A 17,389-nucleotide genomic window follows, 5' to 3' on the forward strand; every position below is an offset into this window, starting at 1 on the left:
TGGTCACGTGACTCTCCTGCTCTGGAGAAGCATGGCGGCTATGCATGTGGAGCTGTTAAACAAACTCCGACTCCGGCATTACTACAGCTATCCCGTGTCCAAATAACACAGTCACCGGTTACGCTGCTGCTGTCCGGGCCGCTGCCGCCCGAAATATTCGCAGTATGGATGAGGAGCTCAAACTTCAGTTCCCGACCCTGCCTACCTCCAAGGAAGACACACTGGTAAGAGAGGCGAAATGTCACAAACTGCCCACTACTTATGTGTCCGTCCCTACTACTGAGGTATTTGTCTAATTGTATATACGTGAGCTGTATTTCTTCTATGAATCTATAATTATGAGTGACAATATGCATTTGTTTATAAAATTAGCAAATTCTCTTGAGGTAATCCTCAGGTTTATATTAATGTAATATTTCACTTCGTGTTTATTGTAGCTGACGACCAAGCTTGCGTTTCACGTAAACAAATCATTTTAAATCTGTTTTTCGTCTCGCGTTAAGCCTGAAACTCGGATTAAGCTTTAAATAGAGACATTTTAACTTGCATGTCATCTGCTGCTTATTAATCTTTTAATAAAGTGCGGTGTTTTAAAAATTGCTTTCGGAATGCATAATATGCAGTCAGTTTCAAAAATGCGTGATTCGAGAGGGTTGCGAGGTTAATGTGTGTAATGATGATGGTTTTGTGAGGTAAAAACATTTTGCTATTGTATATCAAATACTTCTGAATCTATTTAACTGTAAAATGTTTTTTATGGATTTTTATATTTTTAAGAGACATTCAAAATGCAGCAAATGAGTATTGGAATATATTGTACTTGTGTTTTTAATAGTCGCTCTATATCCAGACCTTGACTTTTAATCACTTTTGTTTTCAAGTGTTGTGATACTGGGGGAAGTGTCCCAATAATTTTGTTTACAACTACAAATTATATTTATAATAATTATTAATATTTTTAGGACTGGGCATACCCTATGAGAAGAGAAATGCAGGTAAGTATAAAATGCTACATTCACAATTCCACATAGCGGTGCCAAGAGATTGGCCCCAAAATTAATTCGATAATTTTTAATAAAATCATGAAAAAAATTAACCAAGATGCAGTAGTTATATTTTTCATGCACCCAGAAATGTCATTTAGCCTTTTGACCAGCTGTTTTGTGATTTTACTATGTAAAAGTATATTAAATGCTGCCTAGAATTCAGAAATATTTCTTCTTTATTTTAGGAAATATTACCTGGACTGTTTTTAGGCCCTTATTCAGCAGCCATGAAAAGCAAGGTAAGGTTATCCTCAGAAATGGAGAAAGGGAGCGAGTGTTTAACTGGCTTTTATATTTTTTGGCCTGAATGGATCATGGGATCATGGACTGTTGAAACACTTGTTTTCGGTTGATATTGAGGAAAAAAATAATATTACTGGTATTATTCGAACAGAAACCAAACTCATTGATACTATCCTTTGACATACATTTAGATATAGATAGATTTATAGTAAATCCATACTTTTCTGTAGGGCATTGACATATATAAATGTGTTGTTTCAGAGAGCCACAGGATCTGGATATATGATGACTATTTTATGTGTCCGTGAGTTGGACTGATATAAATCTGTCATTTTGTTTCCTTCAATTTTCTAACTTCCAACAAATAACTATCAAGATTATGTTAGGAAATTAATATAAAGGTTTGTTGACTGATAAATAGTAATAAATGATCAACTTTATTTTATTCAGTGCCTTTAAAAGTGGACTCCCAAAGAGCTTTACTGTAAAGAAAGCACACAATGAGAGGACACTGCAGAGTTCCACAAATACAATAAGGGTCTGGAAGTAGGAAAGCAAAGGGGCAGACATAGAAACAATTAAATAAAAGCTCTTCTAAAGAAGAAGGTTTTGAGACTTGATTTGAAAGAACTAAGGGAAGGTGACTCTCTGATATTCTTAGGGATAGAATTCCAGAGCTCTGAGGCGCAGCAGGCGAAGGCCCTGTCACCCATAGCATGTAGATAGCACAGAGAGAAGACTGTGAGGTGCGGAGTAGGATGATAGGCCAGCATATCACTCTACAACTCACAACTGGCAACCCACTGAAGCTAAGCAAGTGTAAGCCTGGTCAGTACCTAGATGTGAGACCTCCTGGGAAAAACAAAAGCTTGCAGTGGGGCCAGCAGGGGGCGCTCACCCTGCGGTCCATGTGGGTCCTAATGCCCCAGTATAGTGACAGGGACACTATACTGTAAACAGGCGCCGTCCTTCGGATGAGACGTAAAACCGAGGTCCTGACTCTCTGTGGTTATTACAAATCCCAGGGCGTTTCTCGAAAAGGGTAGGGGTGTAACCCCGGCGTCCTGGCCAAATTTCCCATTGGCCTTTACTATCATGGCCTCCTAATAATCCCCATCTATGAATTGGCTTCATTACTCTGCTCTCCTCCCCACTGGTAGCTGGTGTGTGGTGAGTGTACTGGCGCACTATGGCTGCCGTCGCATCATCCGGGTGGATACTGCACATTGGTGGTGGTGGAGGGGAGTCCCCATTACTTGTAAAGCACTTTAAGTGGAGTGTCCAGAAAAGCGCTATATAAGTGTAAGCAATTATTATTATTATTATTATTATTATTATTATGATAAGAAGTCAGAAAGGTACTGAGGTGCCAATCCATGTATAGCCTTATAGGTGAGCACGAGGTTTTTTTAAGGGAACATGAAAACTAATAGGAAGCCAGTGCAAGGACTTCAGGATAGGAGTAATGTGATCACTTGCACAAGACCTGGTCAGGATTTTGGCTGCAGAATTCTGGACATACTGATGTCTGTTCTGTATGTATTTAGATACCTCAGCGAGTAGTACATTATTGTAATCAATTCGAGAGAAGACAAAAGTGTTGACTACCTTTTCAGCTACACTTAACAAGATCATAGGACGCAGTCTGACCAGATTTCTGGGGTGGACGAATGATGTTTTCACAATAATTGGCACATTTGTCACAAGTCAAGCCTGGATCAGATATCAACCCCAAGTTCTTCAATGTACTGTAGATTGAAATTCAGGTACTGTGAATAACATGCTTTCTTCTTTCAGCTTCCTGTCCTTGAGAAGCAGGGAATAACTCATGTCGTTTGTGTCAGACAAGACATCGAAGCTAATTTCATCAAACCCAACTTTCCTGAAAAATTTAGGTGAGACCTTTTTTTTCTGGGACTGTATTGCATAAAGAGGAAAAAACTGAATCCTAATATGACTGAAGGGGCATGTCTTTTCATCACATGTTGTTAGTAAATTGTGAAGGAACAATGGCGATAAGGGCAAATGAAATTGCTAATCTGACAAAACCTCTGGATCTTACCTACTGCTTAAGGGCACAAGATAGATTTTCATAAGTAATAATAGTAAAATGCCTACCACTGCAGTTACATTTGGCCGTGAAATTGCATCTCAATTTCAGAGGTCCTGGTTTGGGTCATGTGAAACACTTCTCACAGTCTCAATACACTATTGTTGGCACTGTGCTTCTGTGAAATAATTGTTGTCTTCTGAAACCTGTCTTTTATTTTTGCATGTTTTTCCTGGCGCTACACATTTTGATGTGGTTATAAAATGTTGCTTCTCTTAATATTCTTCATATTTTTACATTTTCAGATATCTGGTCTTAGATATTGCAGATAACCCTGTGGAGAATATAATTAGGTATTTCCCAATGGTGAGTTATCTTCTTCAAAAAAATAGTTGGAAAAATGTTGGTTTCCACATAATTCAAATTGTTTTAAGCCATTTTCCAGTTGTTTAATTTGTGTTCTTTTTTTTCTAGACTAAAGAGTTCATTGATGGCTGTTTACAGACTGGAGGTACTGAACATTGCTTGTTTGGTGATGGTGTGTTAGACATGTTAGACATGGCATAGACATGTTTCAGTGACGTGAATGTAGTTTCAGTGTACGTAGTTTCCTTTTGCATTCAGTGAGGCAATGTCACGGGCACTGTTGACTACAGTGCTGTTGACTACAGGGTTGAAAAAACTAACTACATTTCCTTTCTTGGCAGGAAAGGTGCTTGTTCATGGGAATGCAGGGATTTCTAGAAGGTTAGTCAGCCTTCTGTAGTAGATTTTTAATTATCAGTGTATTACAGTGACAAAATATGATATTCTTCTTTCTTAAAAAATTTTGTTTCTCACATTCCTTTACTGTAAAGTTGATTTTGACAAGTACAAATAAATTACACACACTTTCTTAGGTTCTTATCCTTGTTGATATACACAGACTCTCTGAACCCTAACTAATTTATGTACTGATGTGCTTCACTTACTAAATTTGTAATTTTATTTCAGTGCTGCCTTAGTAATTGCTTACCTGATGGAAACATTTGGTATAAACTACAGGTACGGGAACCTAATTAACCTTCCTGTCTTTATTAATGCAGTTTATATTTATGATTAATCACACTTTCAATAATAATCATTTTGATCTATACAATCTATACTGAGTTAATAATTATATAACCACACAGGGATGCTTTCAGCCATGTTCAAGAAAGAAGATTTTGCATCAACCCCAACGTGGGATTTGTTCATCAGTTACAGGCAAGAGTCTTTAATTTAGCATCTCTAGAAAACAGTGGCTTTTGTTAATTTCTCCGCAAGTTTTGTTGTTTAACTGTGTTGTATAATATTATTATATATTTTAATGTATATCACAACTGAGCACATACGCACTTTTTCATCAGACCCTTACATCAGTAAGGTCAAGTAGGATACCAGAAAATAACAGCATGACAGCAGCTCTTTGAGGATGTATGCAGAAAGAATTAGGGCATATTCATATTTTGTACAGTTAAAATAGATATTCTTCATCCTATTTTATTAAATTCACATTGATCATTTTGTAAGTAGTAATTTTCTCTATTGCAGGAATATGAGGCAATATATCTAGCCAAACTCACCATTAAAATGATGTCCCCAATCCAGCTTGGCCGATCTTTTTCAGTGCAGGCTGGGATGCCAGGTCAGTTGCATTTTATTCTATTTTATTTCAACAAAGCAATCAAAACATGATTGTGGAGCGTATAAGAACTGGTTATTTTATAGAATGTGTACATTTAAAACATGCACTACCTGTTTAACTTGTCACTGGTGTACTGATTTGTAATGGTCTGTACATTGCTTTTATGATGTTGCTACACTAAGCATCTGCTGACAGCTTCTATTCCTTGCTTTCCTTGATCTGTTGGAAAATGCATTCCTGGCCCAAGCAACAGGTTTGAGGGAATATCCAGTCAGTGTACTTATGTCATAAGACATAAGTGACTTAAGACTTAACGTTTTAGAAAGGACATCATAAAAGCTATAACTTTATGGACTCTGGATGGAAAAGTACAGCTGATCCTGTTTTATGGAGGTTAGCAGGCAAATGGTTTCCCTTTTTAGTACAAATTTTCAAGTTCTCACCAGGCCTTGGAAGCTAAGAGAAGCCTGTTCATGGGAACAGGGATGGGATGGGATAGGTCTAAGAAAATTTGGTTGCATCTTTACAAAGGTGTTGATGGACCGGTAGAGTGTCACTCCTTTCTCTGGACCAGAGCTTCTAAACTAGTGTACCTTTGTGGTTAGAAGGGGCATTGTGCTATAAGAATGTTCCTCCTCTGGATGAGGCATTAAAACAAGATCCTGTGTCATTAGCGATTCCAGGGCACTGGTTGTGGTGTTAATCCTGGTATTCAGCACTGGGCACATACATTTCGGACTGCATTAAAATCCCCCTGAACTGGTGGAGCAATTTCACCATGATTTATTATCAGAGCATAGACTCAAGTAACAAGGGTCATATATATACAGGGGGGAACCTTTATACAAAGGAGTCTTTCTTAAAGGGTGGGCTATATGTCTTTCTTACTTTTTCAGTGTATATCCATGGTGATTGAGTGACCTTATATAAAACATATCACAAGATTGTAAAAAATTGACTATTCAGCCGTAACGGTTAGAGTTAAGAGTTCTAAAGGTGTTTTTCTGTCAATATGCTGACCAAGCCCAATATGTATACATGTGGCTGATGGAGGTGCTTTATTTTATGTTTTGTTCATACAGAGAAACGGTCACACACACTTAGGTAACCGGCTGAAAGCATTGTGAGGAGTAAAACCCGTTTGAGACGGCCTTCGGTGTTTGTCTTTCACAGGCAGTTTGAAACGAACCTTGGAGGACGAGGAAGACTTCGGAGGCACACAGGTGACAGCCGCACAGAACAGATAGAGGCAGAGTGAGCAAGAAGGCTGCGCAAAAAGGACTTTTTACATTTTTATTGAGATTTAAAAAAAATAAATATTTAAACTTTTCTAATTAGTGGGTGGGGGGGCAAGTGCTTTTTTTTTTGCTTTTTTTACTGAGAAGTCATGGCATCACCTCCAGATGTCTGAGACGTCTGAATTTGTGAATTTTTGCTTTAACCTCAGAGGGAGCAGAGGAAGATGTTTGTTTGGTTTTTTTGAGTTGAACATGGTGATGCATTTCCCCCCTCCTATTTTGCAATTTTATAGTATTTAAAGCATTTTGCATTTGCAGCGGGACAGTATTGCAATAATGCACTTTTGATACTTGAATTTTCTCCTTGTTTTTGCTGGGATTATGGGTTGATAGAAGGGAATGGAAACTTGTTGACCAAGGGCATTAGAGGTAATTACAGATGGCCAGCCAGCATTGGCTGTGGTAGAACGGATTTGTGGGCACTTGGTGATGTGAAATACTTTACCTACTATTTAGGACAGTGGAGGCTAAGAAATCCATTGTAACAAGGTTTGGCAGCGCATGCAGATCAGTAATAAAATTATCGAGGTTCATCTGGTTGTCTCATTCTTGTCCCTCAGGCTGTTTGAGAATCTTACTTTTTAATTGGAGGCAGCTTTCTTCACAGCCATCTCTTCTAATTATTCATGAAGCCATTTATTAAAGTCATTTATTACGATGTTAATTTTCCCAATTGATTGTAAATAAACATTTGGCTACCATATATCCTATTGTGATTAAAAATGAAAAATAACCAGATTGAGGTATTTCCATCTGATTAAGCATAGATGCCAGAGGATGCAAAGGAGGATTAGATTGCAAAACACTCAGATTGACTCCACGACCATTCTCCTTGTCCATACCTGTCCATCACCAGATTTTAAGAATTATATTATTAGAATGCCAACACACTGCTGACACCACAAAACACATCATTTTAAGCTTTCTAAATGTCAAGAAAATTTGGTACCCAAAACATTTAATGACTGAATTTATTGCAAACACATCTTACACTTTTATGTACAGTACATACAGTATGTCTGTTTATTTACCAAAATTATTTATAATGCAGGTGTTGCTCCCACGAGCTCTGAAATTACCTTAAGGTATTTAATAAGATTAGTATTAAACATTCTTAATATATCTATAAATTCCAGTTCATTATCATTTTAGGAAAGGGATTTAAAAATAAAACTATTCCATGCTTCCTAGACTTTAATTAGTATTTGATTGTCTGATAGACGTTTGGTGTGTCCTTGTCAAAAAGGTGGCAAATGCTCCTTAACTCCTAGAAGTAATTTTTAAAGCATCAACCATTACTTATAAAACTTTCATTGTACTACATATGCATGTTAGGGAAAAAATGATTAAATTTAAATATTGAAGTCCATTTTGCTTGTAAAGTTGCACAGAATTAAGGCATTATCTGCATTTCAGCTTCATCCATTATGCTTCCAAAGCAGAATAACCTAATACCTAGGGCTTCCTGTTTAATAACCTCCTACTAAAACATCTTTATGACTTATTCTCATGCACTGGCCAGTACCTGGATGGGAGTACCTCCTAGGAAAAATAAAGGTTGCTGCTGGAAGTGGTGTTAGTGCATCCAGTAAGGGGCGCTCACCCTGCAGTCTGTGTGGGTCCCTAATGCCCCAGTATAGCAACAGGGACAGTATACTGTAAAAAGGTGCCTTCGGATGAGATGTAAAACCAAGGTCCTGATTCTCTGGGGTCATCAAGAATCCTTGGGCATTTCTAGGAAAGAGTAGGGATGTTACCCCGGGATCCTGGCCAAATTTCCCATTGGCCATTACCAGTCATGGCTTCCTAATAATCCCCATCTTTGAATTCTATGCTTGACATCTGTGCTTCACCACTGATAGCTGGTGTGTGGTGAGTGTACTGGCACACTATGGCTGCTGTCGCATCATCTAGGTGATGCTGCACATTGGTGGTGGATGCGAGTTCCTATTACCTGTAAAGTGCTTTTAGTGGAGTGTCCATAGAAGCACTATATAGTATAAGGAATTATTATTCTATATCCTAATTTCAGAATCAAATTACATTAAAATAATGAAATATTTGTATACTTCTCAAAGTCTGAGGCCTCCTTTACCTTGATCCATAAAAATTAGTCATCATGAATATTAAGTTATCCGATACATTTCTGTCAGAGAAACCACCTCTGTGGAAAGGTAGCGGGATTTATGCAATATTACTTTTTAGAGTGTGTACTGTATCCCAAAGTACCAATAGACCATTACTTTTCTTTAAAAAGTGTTATATTGTAAGATAGGCTGTATTATCTTCCTGTTCTGAGTCTAACCCCTAAGTATTTCATGCCTTCTGGTTGTTCATTTAATGTTCATTGTCATTATACTCATATACAGGTATATGGTATAACGAAATGCCATTTAGATAGCTCTCAGATGGTAAGCAGTACAAAAAGAAAAGAAAGACAGAGACAACAGGCAATGGGCAAAACAACATCAGATGTGCAAAATCATACATCAACAGAATGAAATAAAGGATAGAAAATTATGGGGAGTGAGCTTCTTGACATGTGAGGTAGAGGTAGATTTCAATGTGTGAGTTTTGATAAAGAGAAGGCACTGTGAGGGTTCAGAGGCTGGGAGTTTAATAGTTTGATAGTCCGGGGGTAAAAACTGTCTCTGAGTCTGGTAGTCCGGGCCTGAATGCTCCGGTACCGTTTTCCAGATGGTAGAGTGACAAACAGTCTGTAGCTGGGGTGTGTGGGGTCTTTGATGATGCTTAGAGCTTTCGTCAAGCACCATCTGTCATAAATGTCAAAATGGGAGAGAATCAGTGTAGCTGTGGCAAATCAGCTTCAAAGGAAGAGTTGTAGGAATCATGGTTTCACTAAGAATACACTGATCAAATAATTGCAAACTTGATGATTTACCAGTCTTAGAAAACATTAATCACAGCTGGTTAGTGCCTTGACCCAGGACTGAGCTTGTAACATCTGGGCTATACACCTGAACCCTGAAGTCCAGAACGAGTACACTGACACAATAATATTTATTTTTACATGTAAGTTGAAGAACAAGCTCATTGCTAACTACACCAGTTACTGGGTTCCTAGAGAATAAATTTCTTCAAAACACCTTTCAGTAGTTAATACTTCATTTTCAGTAAAAGTAATAATGATACAAGTCTGTAAATTAAAATATAAACTGTATTTATGAATGAGTAAATCATTTATACATTTATGGTGATTAAATCATTTTGCTTTACAGCAAACATTCAGTAATTCCTCAACAACACTTGCATTTTTATTATAATGTAAATCAAGGAAAGATAAGTCCCAAGACAACTTTATTTTGACCCAAAATCAGCATTCTCTTTTCAAAATAAATATACATTTCTGTAATATTCCCAATTTTCTTTGCACCCAAAATGTAATTTCATACTATAAAAATAAATAAAACTCCTACAACACACTTAAATACCCTTACACCACGTATAAATACAATTCTGTATTTGTAATATTAAGAGAAGACCTATGGGTTCTTTCAGCTGAAGCACAACCTGTGGCAATTAGACCTTATTCAAATTCATTATATATTTCAAATTCAGGTTTATTGTTTTCCTGTCCTGACATTTTCACAATACACCTCAAGAGTATAGCACACCATAAATGTATTACATGAATTGGTTATGTCTGATTGGAGAACACAAGTACTTCCAACAAGACCTTTCAGCTGTTCAAACCCACAGTGCTTTCTCCTGCTTTAACCTCAATAAAGTACCTATAGCAGATGTTCACTTCTCCTTGCTTTTTGCACAAACGTTAAAACATTGAATAGCACAATACCTGTACAAGTATTTGTATCATTCATTTCTGAGCTGGAAACTCCTTCATGTTTGCATCCATAATTTTACAGACTCAGTTTACCACAATGCTAAGGACACTAATCCAAACAGAAAAAAAATGAACGTTTAAATTGAATGTTACATTGTTTTTGGGTGGGTGGGGGCGTGAAATATTTTATGCAAGTTTATGCGGGATTCCTCCGGGAAAAGGAGCAGCCCATAATTGGATGTGCTGCCAGCAGAAAGGTTGGAAAAGGGCAACTGCAGTGACATCCTTTTCGGCTGCAGGCTTGCAGCAACTTTCACCAGAGACACGTGGCTCCTGCAGTTGGTGCTGCCTCTCCTGTAAAAAACTGTAGAGCCTGCAGCATGTCAGAAGATAAACAGCACTTGTGGGCTTGAGGGCCTTACAAGGAGTCACTGCTGGGAGCCATTAGGTAAAGAACTAAATGTTAGGTCCAAATGCATAATGATAAACTGCTCAAAAAATGTTTAGCTTAGCACTGGGGTAACAAAATCTAGAAAAACAAAAAAGGAAGGCGTAACCATTGCTTTTCTTACTTTAAAATTGAAGGAGGCAGGGGTTAGACAAAGATAGTTTTAATCAGCAATGTGATTCTTTGATTTAACAATTTAATGTTCTAACTATGTTATACATTTTACTATCAGAAAATAAAAGTGTTCTTCCTTATTCTCCTCCGTTGGCTCAACTGTTTCTCATCCTACAGACTAATAATACATTTTTATACCATCTTTGGTTTATTTTACAGTTAAAAAAAATGAGAAAAATAATTTAAAATTTTCTTGAAAACCAAACTTGCATCCTGTCATGAAAATTATTCTTTCACAGTTAAACATTACTTTATGAGTACGCTCACGAGATTTGTTTAGACTATATAACTGTTTTATACAGTTTAAAAATCCCCAGTGCTATAAATATTAAGTCATAAAAGTATTGGTGGTACCTTTTGTGCGGACATACAGTATCTCATTTACAATGGGAATATAATTTAGGATATAATTCTCTAAATACATAATATATTTCTAGTTTTTTTTATTAAACCTACTTACACTTATATTACTTAACCTAAACAGCTATCAGTAAGCCATTTCCATTTGTATAAACACATAGGATTTTCTATGCATTTGCCATCATTAACGTCCTCACAAGTCCTTGCAAGGTGTTTCATACTACACAGCTTGTAGCATTTTAATTGTAAGACTGCAGAATTCTAAAAATATAACAAAAGTTGGTTTTTAAAATATGAAGCTTGTAGAATTTGAAGGTCCTAGATCAAGTTGGATGTCCAGATAGAAACAATTTATAGAACAGGAAAGCATGATAGATAACCTAGCAGTTTTCAGCTGAAAAGGAAAGGCGTTTAGAAACCTAGTACTGGAAAATCGAGCTGGCAAAACTATAGGAGATCCTTGGCCTGGTATTAGCTGGTACGTTTCTGTTTCATTTCCGAAGGTACGGTATTTGGCCTGTTCCTCTTCCAATTCCAAGCTGCCTTGTGTGTTCTAAGTACTGGAAAAGCCAAGCCTAATGGATACAAGCTCAGATCTACATCGCCTGAGGCAGCCTTCCAGTTTTCAGAGGGTGACTGTTCTTATACTTTTTTTTCCAGCTGGGGGGGGGGGGTTCCATTCTGAGTGTCTGAGTGCCAGACTGAGCTCAGTCAAAGAACCGGCGCTGCATGTAGGTTTCATCTGATGCAGAATAGCCAAACTTCTCATAGAAAGCCACATTCTTCGGTGCACATTCTAGTGTTATTTTGTAACAGTCAAGTTTCCGGCTAAGAAGAGTGAGACATGACACCAACCTATGAGGAAAAAAGTATTAATTCAATGTATATAATGCAATCATATTAAATCTTGTACATATTTTTGGTTAATATAGCATGTGCCTAGCAATGGTGAATTTATTAGACATTTGTCATACTTACAATTTTCCCAGCTGCTTCCCTCGGCAAATGTCACTCACTACAACCTCTTCTATCCTCCCTCTCTGTGCAAAGCAAGAAAACACATCAGAAATGGACAGAAATGCTGTGTGGTGGAACCTATTACTTATTAAATGATCAACTGAACCAAAGGTACATTTCTACTTTTGCGAGATTCATTTTTGATAACACAGGTTTAGATGACATGCCAGCTAAAACTCCTCTATTTTATCAGTCAGTAAAGAAAACCAAAGTTACCAGAGAATGTAACTACCAGAGACAGACAATTACTAAAGCTAAATGAGGTACCATAAAAAACAACCTTATTATCCCTTTATATTTTTCTATAATAATACAAAGTTAAAAGTACATAAATGGCAAACATAATAATCACCATTCTGCTGATTATTACCGTATATGGAAGTGGAGCAGAAGTCTAAATTAAATTTGAATATCTGTGTGTTCTTACTTTGGCACAGGAATGAATGAATTTGTGCTCAACTATGAGCGTGGCTGTGGCGACAATCTGCCCAAGGCTCGTGTCTTCTACCACAATGACATAATAATCCCCTGTCAGTTTCATGTGCTCAAACTTCTCTGAAACAAAAATAATCAAAATACAACAGTTTGTCAACAAAATAACAGTGTAGAACAGTTTCAGTTGTATCCCACAATTTCAGTTTACTGATTTCAGCCCAGACGAAATCCAGGTTTGCATATTCAGAAAACCAAATCCTGCACACTATTCAATCATTATGAAAACACTGAAAGACCTTTGGTAAATGCAAACTAATGATTACATTTAACTAATGCCTTTCATAAGATATTACTTGAATTTGACCAGAAATGTGTCTTTTATTGACAGCTTTATAACACCTAAAAAATGAAGGGTATTGTTTGAAAAACTGCCATTGCTACTCACTGATGAACTGATCTGGTGTGACATCACTAGCCAAAGTGAGCTGAGACAAGACTTTGAAGAAACCTGAAAGGAAGAACAGGAATCATTTAACCAACTCTTGGATAAACCTGACAACTTTACAATCAACCTTTTCTGAGAGATCTAATAGGTCATAATAACTATTTTAAAAAGTCATCATCTGTGCAATCTATACCTTAATAAAACATATTTCAGTTCACATTGCAAATGCATAAGGCCTATTAAACATGACTGTGTTTCTTCCTCCTAAAGACTGGCCCTACTGTTAACCGAGAGCAGCCACAGTACTCGATGCATTTTTATCAATGCTGCATTCATCACTTTTGCCTGCACTGCAATCATACTTTCAACACTAAAAAGATTTACTTTTGGTGTGCAGAAGCATTACTGGACAACTTCAGAAAGTAATGGGTTACCATAACAGTTTAGCTTTATAGTTTACACTTTAGCTTGAGGATTTTATGTTTTTTTTACATGAAAAAACAATAACAATAACAATTTTCTTCATGAAAGTACAATGACAAATTATTACTGTTGTAGCACATTACAAAATAACATATATTACATTTGTAAAAGTGCCGTTAAACTTCAGACTCTGACACACAGTTTACACCCAGCTTTCATCCTTTCAGTTCTGGAGTCTGTACCTCTGTTGAGGTCCGCTGTGCAGAGCGGCCTGAGTACAAGGCCCTCCCCAGGCTGGGAAGGGGAAATAGGGGGAGAGAATGGTACTGTGTTGGCACTCCAGTCCAGCTCCTGAAGTAGCAGGGGATCAAAGAGTGGTGTATCGTCCAGAATCATCCCACAAGCACTGCAGAAGAGAGGCAAACAGTCTGTTCAATGTGCTACAGCACTCTTGGTTGCAATGTCTTAGAGTACAAGGTCATCTAGATTTATGTAAAGTGGCTACATTGTGTTGATAAACTGACAGACTAGGCAAAACAAATTAAATCAACAAACATTCCAGTCCACAAGAAAAGAATAATATACAGTAATGTTCAAACACTACTGCTGTTGCTTTATGATCTTACAGATCTTATTCAGTCAGTACTGCCAAAGTGATGGGCTTCTAATAATAATAATAATAATAATAATAATTGCTTACACTTATATAGCACTTTTCTGGACACTCCACTCAAAGCGCTTTACAGGTAATGGGGACTCCCCTCCATCACCACCAATGTGCAGCATCCACCTGAACTTTGTTCACAAGTTTAATTATTTAATACAACTTAATTTATTAATACTACCGCAATAGTCTATAGCCAATTTATTCCAAATTGCAGTGAAAGCAGCTATACATATTTCTGAGCAATACTAGTGTAACATTAATATTGGAAATGAATAATAACTCCTGTGAAAAAAAGTTCATTTACTTTATTTGTTCCTCCTAAGCTAGATTTTTTCAGTAACTAAACTTCTAAAGTTTTCAGATAAGCTTGCTTTGAAAACTTTTTTTCTTTCTCTTCCCTGTCTGAAGAACGCAGTTTTTAACATACTGTATGTTACTTCTGCTTATCTTCTGTAGACAAACATCCTGTTAAAAATTAACAAAGGAAAAGGCTGCTGGTTATATGTAAATATCTGGGCAGCATGACTTTTTAAAGAAATCTAATTAGATAGTTTGATAATGATAATGTTAATGATAATGTTTCTTTATTAACCCTATACAATTTCTTGCATTAGGAATTCATCTTTTCGCATACCCCAGCTTTTCTCCATGAGACACAGACACACAGACAAGGAGAGAGCTTGGGGTCAGAGCGCAGGGTCAGCCATTGTACGGCGCCCCTGGAGCAGTTGGGGTTAAGGGCCTTGCTCAGGGGCCCAACGGAGTAGGATTCCTCTGCCGGCTGCGGGATTTTGAACTGGCAACCTTCCAGGCACAGGCACAGATCCTTAGCCACAGAGCTACCGCTCCGCCCCTTTAGTAGTTTGCTGCTACCTAAAGCAATATTTACCAACCCCAGACCTAGAAGACACCTATGTTTACTGGTTCTGGTTCTCTTACCAACTTTTAATCCTTATATAATCAATAATCACAACATGCTTTGCTCCAGATGGAAACAATGGGTATGGCTTTTCTGCTTAGAAAAACATTATATATAGTCCCTGTAATAACATCCTTGAATGAACTGCTTGATATATGGCACAATCATTCTGCACTAAATCATCTCCTTGCCCATAGCAGCATACACAAATAAGTATAAAATATCAAAAGCAAAGTCTTATGGTATGTGAAAAAGATGGTTTTAATACAATACCAGATATTGTACATTTTAAAGAACAGTAATGTACTACAAATATTCTTTGGGGACCTAGTATGGGATGAAATCTACTTCTGTAAATTTTGACAATGCATTGAAGTAGAGCCGTGATGCATCTGACCACTCAATTTGCAGCCAGTAGCCACACTTGTGTTTCTTCTTTTAGAGAATATTAAGTCATAAATCACCCAGACCCTTCAAACATGTGGTCCCAGACTAAAGTCAAGGAATGAATTCATATTTGTGAAATGGGGTTTGACAGGAAGATGTAACAAGCCACTGGTTGCTGACAGGGTTCTATATTTACCAAGATCTGAATGACTTGGATCTATCCCATCCCTTTCGGTGAATGGCACAGGCGAGTCCACCACAGATGAAATAAGCTCATTCCTGCAGGCTATGCCAATGCCAGTCCCCTCCCATACAGGATCTCTAACAGGAGCAATAGCGTAACCCTGTTACAATATTAGTCAAAGAACTTTTCTGGGAACTCAAACTTTCCAAGTCATTATGCTGTCAAGTCCACCATCTAAAGAGCGTTCATAGACTTTCTGTTGCTAGTAGTTAGCAATTACTCAGCATGTGTTTATTACACTCCACACCTAGAATTATTGTTACGTTATCCAAACCACTTATTTCCTCCTCTTTCCTGTTCCAGGCCCTAGATTTCGTTGTGTGTGACTTGTAAGCAGGCTTTTTCATGACGACTTCCAGATGTGAAAATTGGGTTAACACTGACCCATAAGGATTCCCATTTCCTATACAGTACCCAACATTTCTAATCCTTTGTTTGTTGAAACACAAAGAGTGACAACTGTATTACCTACCAGAGATAGATATCACGGAAAAGAAGGCTATCAATTCTTGAGAAAATCATTTTTGGTGTACTGGTGAGCAAAACTGAGAGCACACACAGAACAGAAAATATAAAATGTTTTTTTCCTCAGTGAAACGGCAGATGTAAGTTACTTAGACTTTTTATTTAACTAAGTTGTATCCATGGCTTAGCACAAATATATGTAACCTATACAACGATTCCGGTCGTCGGGGGTCAAACTTTGCTTTGAACAGTGTTAAAATAATTCGTCATTATTTCGTACATTAAAACAACTTTAAAAGTCATAGTTATCATGTCCTGGTGAAGGCGTCCTCGCTTATAAACTAATCACAAATCCCTGTGTGATTTAATTCAGTTTTAGTTTCACTTCAATGAACTGTTCTGCTCCACATCTGACTGTCGAGTCCTGTTTTGTATCTGTATTTACACTAAACGAGCTGTAAATTAATATATGCTGCTAACATCATTATATACCTGTAACATGTAAACCATTATATAACACATCAATACAACACAGCACAGCTTTTGTCTATAAACTACAGGGCATTCGGTCATCAGTATTAAACTGAACAGACAACACTTATTGGTCTGTACACCTTAAATACAATCCGAGTAGATAAATGAATTCACAGAACAAGACCCAGGACACAGGGGATATTCAATTCTCGGAGTGTCGTGTTACAACACGTAGGACACAAGGAGTAACAAATCCGTCTCTTAAACTAGCGTATGTACTATAAAGAAAGTATACTCACGGTGACATGAATGAAAGAGTATCTTATCTTGTAGTCCGAGTTCAATTCAGAGTCTGTTTCGATCCTTTTCCTTGAATTAAACCCTTACTGCTTTTACCTCCCTCCCCGTATGACGTGGCAGAGACGCTTACAGGGGGCGCGGTACAGTGACGTCAACACAAGCGAGGACACTTGAGTGAGTCAAAAGTGTTGGAAACGATACAATGTTTCTGCTGTTCAGCTGAATACGAATAACATCTAGGAGTCCACTGGAAATGAAAATAAATTGCTTGCATATTGGTAGTTGCTATACCTAGACTGTGGTAATGTGAGATAAGTTCAACGACATAGTGGAGGCGAGTTTTGAAATGAAGAAAATCAAGTTTCTCAGGCTCAAGTCCTGAGTCACACTCCTGTTCTTAAAGTACAAGTGATTTGTCTTTAAATTATGCGCACGCTTACGTCTAAATACGAGGTATCGAGAATAAAGCAGCGCTAACAGACCTCAAAAATGTCATTAACGCCCTGTGTGAGATAGTATCGTT

At 37.4% G+C, this 17,389-nt stretch overlaps 2 protein-coding genes across 4 annotated transcripts; one reads left to right on the forward strand and one right to left on the reverse strand.

The window, feature by feature from the left end:
• The first annotated feature begins 9 nt into the window (after window positions 1-9).
• On the forward strand, window positions 10-6,836 carry styx (serine/threonine/tyrosine interacting protein). 2 transcript variants are annotated; one of them, XM_088925761.1, is made up of 11 exons: window positions 10-224; window positions 963-995; window positions 1,232-1,285; window positions 3,087-3,184; window positions 3,645-3,705; window positions 3,814-3,850; window positions 4,047-4,086; window positions 4,333-4,383; window positions 4,512-4,584; window positions 4,912-5,005; window positions 6,179-6,836. In XM_088925761.1, exons 1-11 carry the CDS (start codon window positions 165-167, stop codon window positions 6,250-6,252), a joined length of 675 nt encoding a protein of 224 aa, XP_088781887.1. In that variant the 5' UTR covers window positions 10-164; the 3' UTR covers window positions 6,253-6,836. The 2 variants fall into 2 exon arrangements, with proteins under 2 accessions (XP_088781887.1, XP_088781888.1); XM_088925762.1 differs by having other exon boundaries at window positions 19-224; window positions 6,183-6,836.
• Window positions 6,837-9,465: 2,629 nt separating this feature from the next.
• gnpnat1 (glucosamine-phosphate N-acetyltransferase 1) lies at window positions 9,466-16,991 on the reverse strand. Of its 2 annotated transcripts, none has more exons than XM_088925892.1 (6): window positions 16,866-16,991; window positions 13,653-13,816; window positions 12,988-13,050; window positions 12,535-12,662; window positions 12,069-12,130; window positions 9,466-11,945 (listed from the first exon to the last, which is right to left on the reverse strand). In XM_088925892.1, the coding sequence occupies exons 1-6, from the start codon at window positions 16,871-16,873 to the stop codon at window positions 11,798-11,800; spliced, it is 573 nt and encodes a 190-aa protein (XP_088782018.1). In that variant the 5' UTR covers window positions 16,874-16,991; the 3' UTR covers window positions 9,466-11,797. The 2 variants fall into 2 exon arrangements, with proteins under 2 accessions (XP_088782018.1, XP_088782019.1); XM_088925893.1 differs by lacking the exon at window positions 16,866-16,991 and adding an exon at window positions 14,111-14,190.
• Window positions 16,992-17,389: the final 398 nt, after the last annotated feature.

The sequence above is a fragment of the Atractosteus spatula genome, chromosome 9, assembly GCF_055471065.1.
Source record: "Atractosteus spatula isolate fAtrSpa1 chromosome 9, fAtrSpa1.hap1, whole genome shotgun sequence".
NCBI classification, from domain to species: Eukaryota; Metazoa; Chordata; class Actinopteri; order Semionotiformes; family Lepisosteidae; genus Atractosteus; species Atractosteus spatula.

Coding starts and splice junctions, on each gene's coding strand:
- styx (XM_088925761.1), top strand. CDS start 165: ATGGATGAGGAGCTCAAACTTCAGTTCCCGACCCTGCCTACCTCCAAG. Junction 1,286..3,086: donor CAGCAGCCATGAAAAGCAAG/GTAAGGTTATCC, acceptor TTCTTCTTTCAG/CTTCCTGTCCTTGAGAAGCA. Junction 3,706..3,813: donor TAATTAGGTATTTCCCAATG/GTGAGTTATCTT, acceptor TTTTTTTTCTAG/ACTAAAGAGTTCATTGATGG.
- gnpnat1 (XM_088925892.1), bottom strand. Junction 13,051..13,652: donor CACAGCGGACCTCAACAGAG/GTACAGACTCCA, acceptor TCTTCCTTTCAG/GTTTCTTCAAAGTCTTGTCT. Junction 12,131..12,534: donor TCATTCATTCCTGTGCCAAA/GTAAGAACACAC, acceptor TGCTTTGCACAG/AGAGGGAGGATAGAAGAGGT.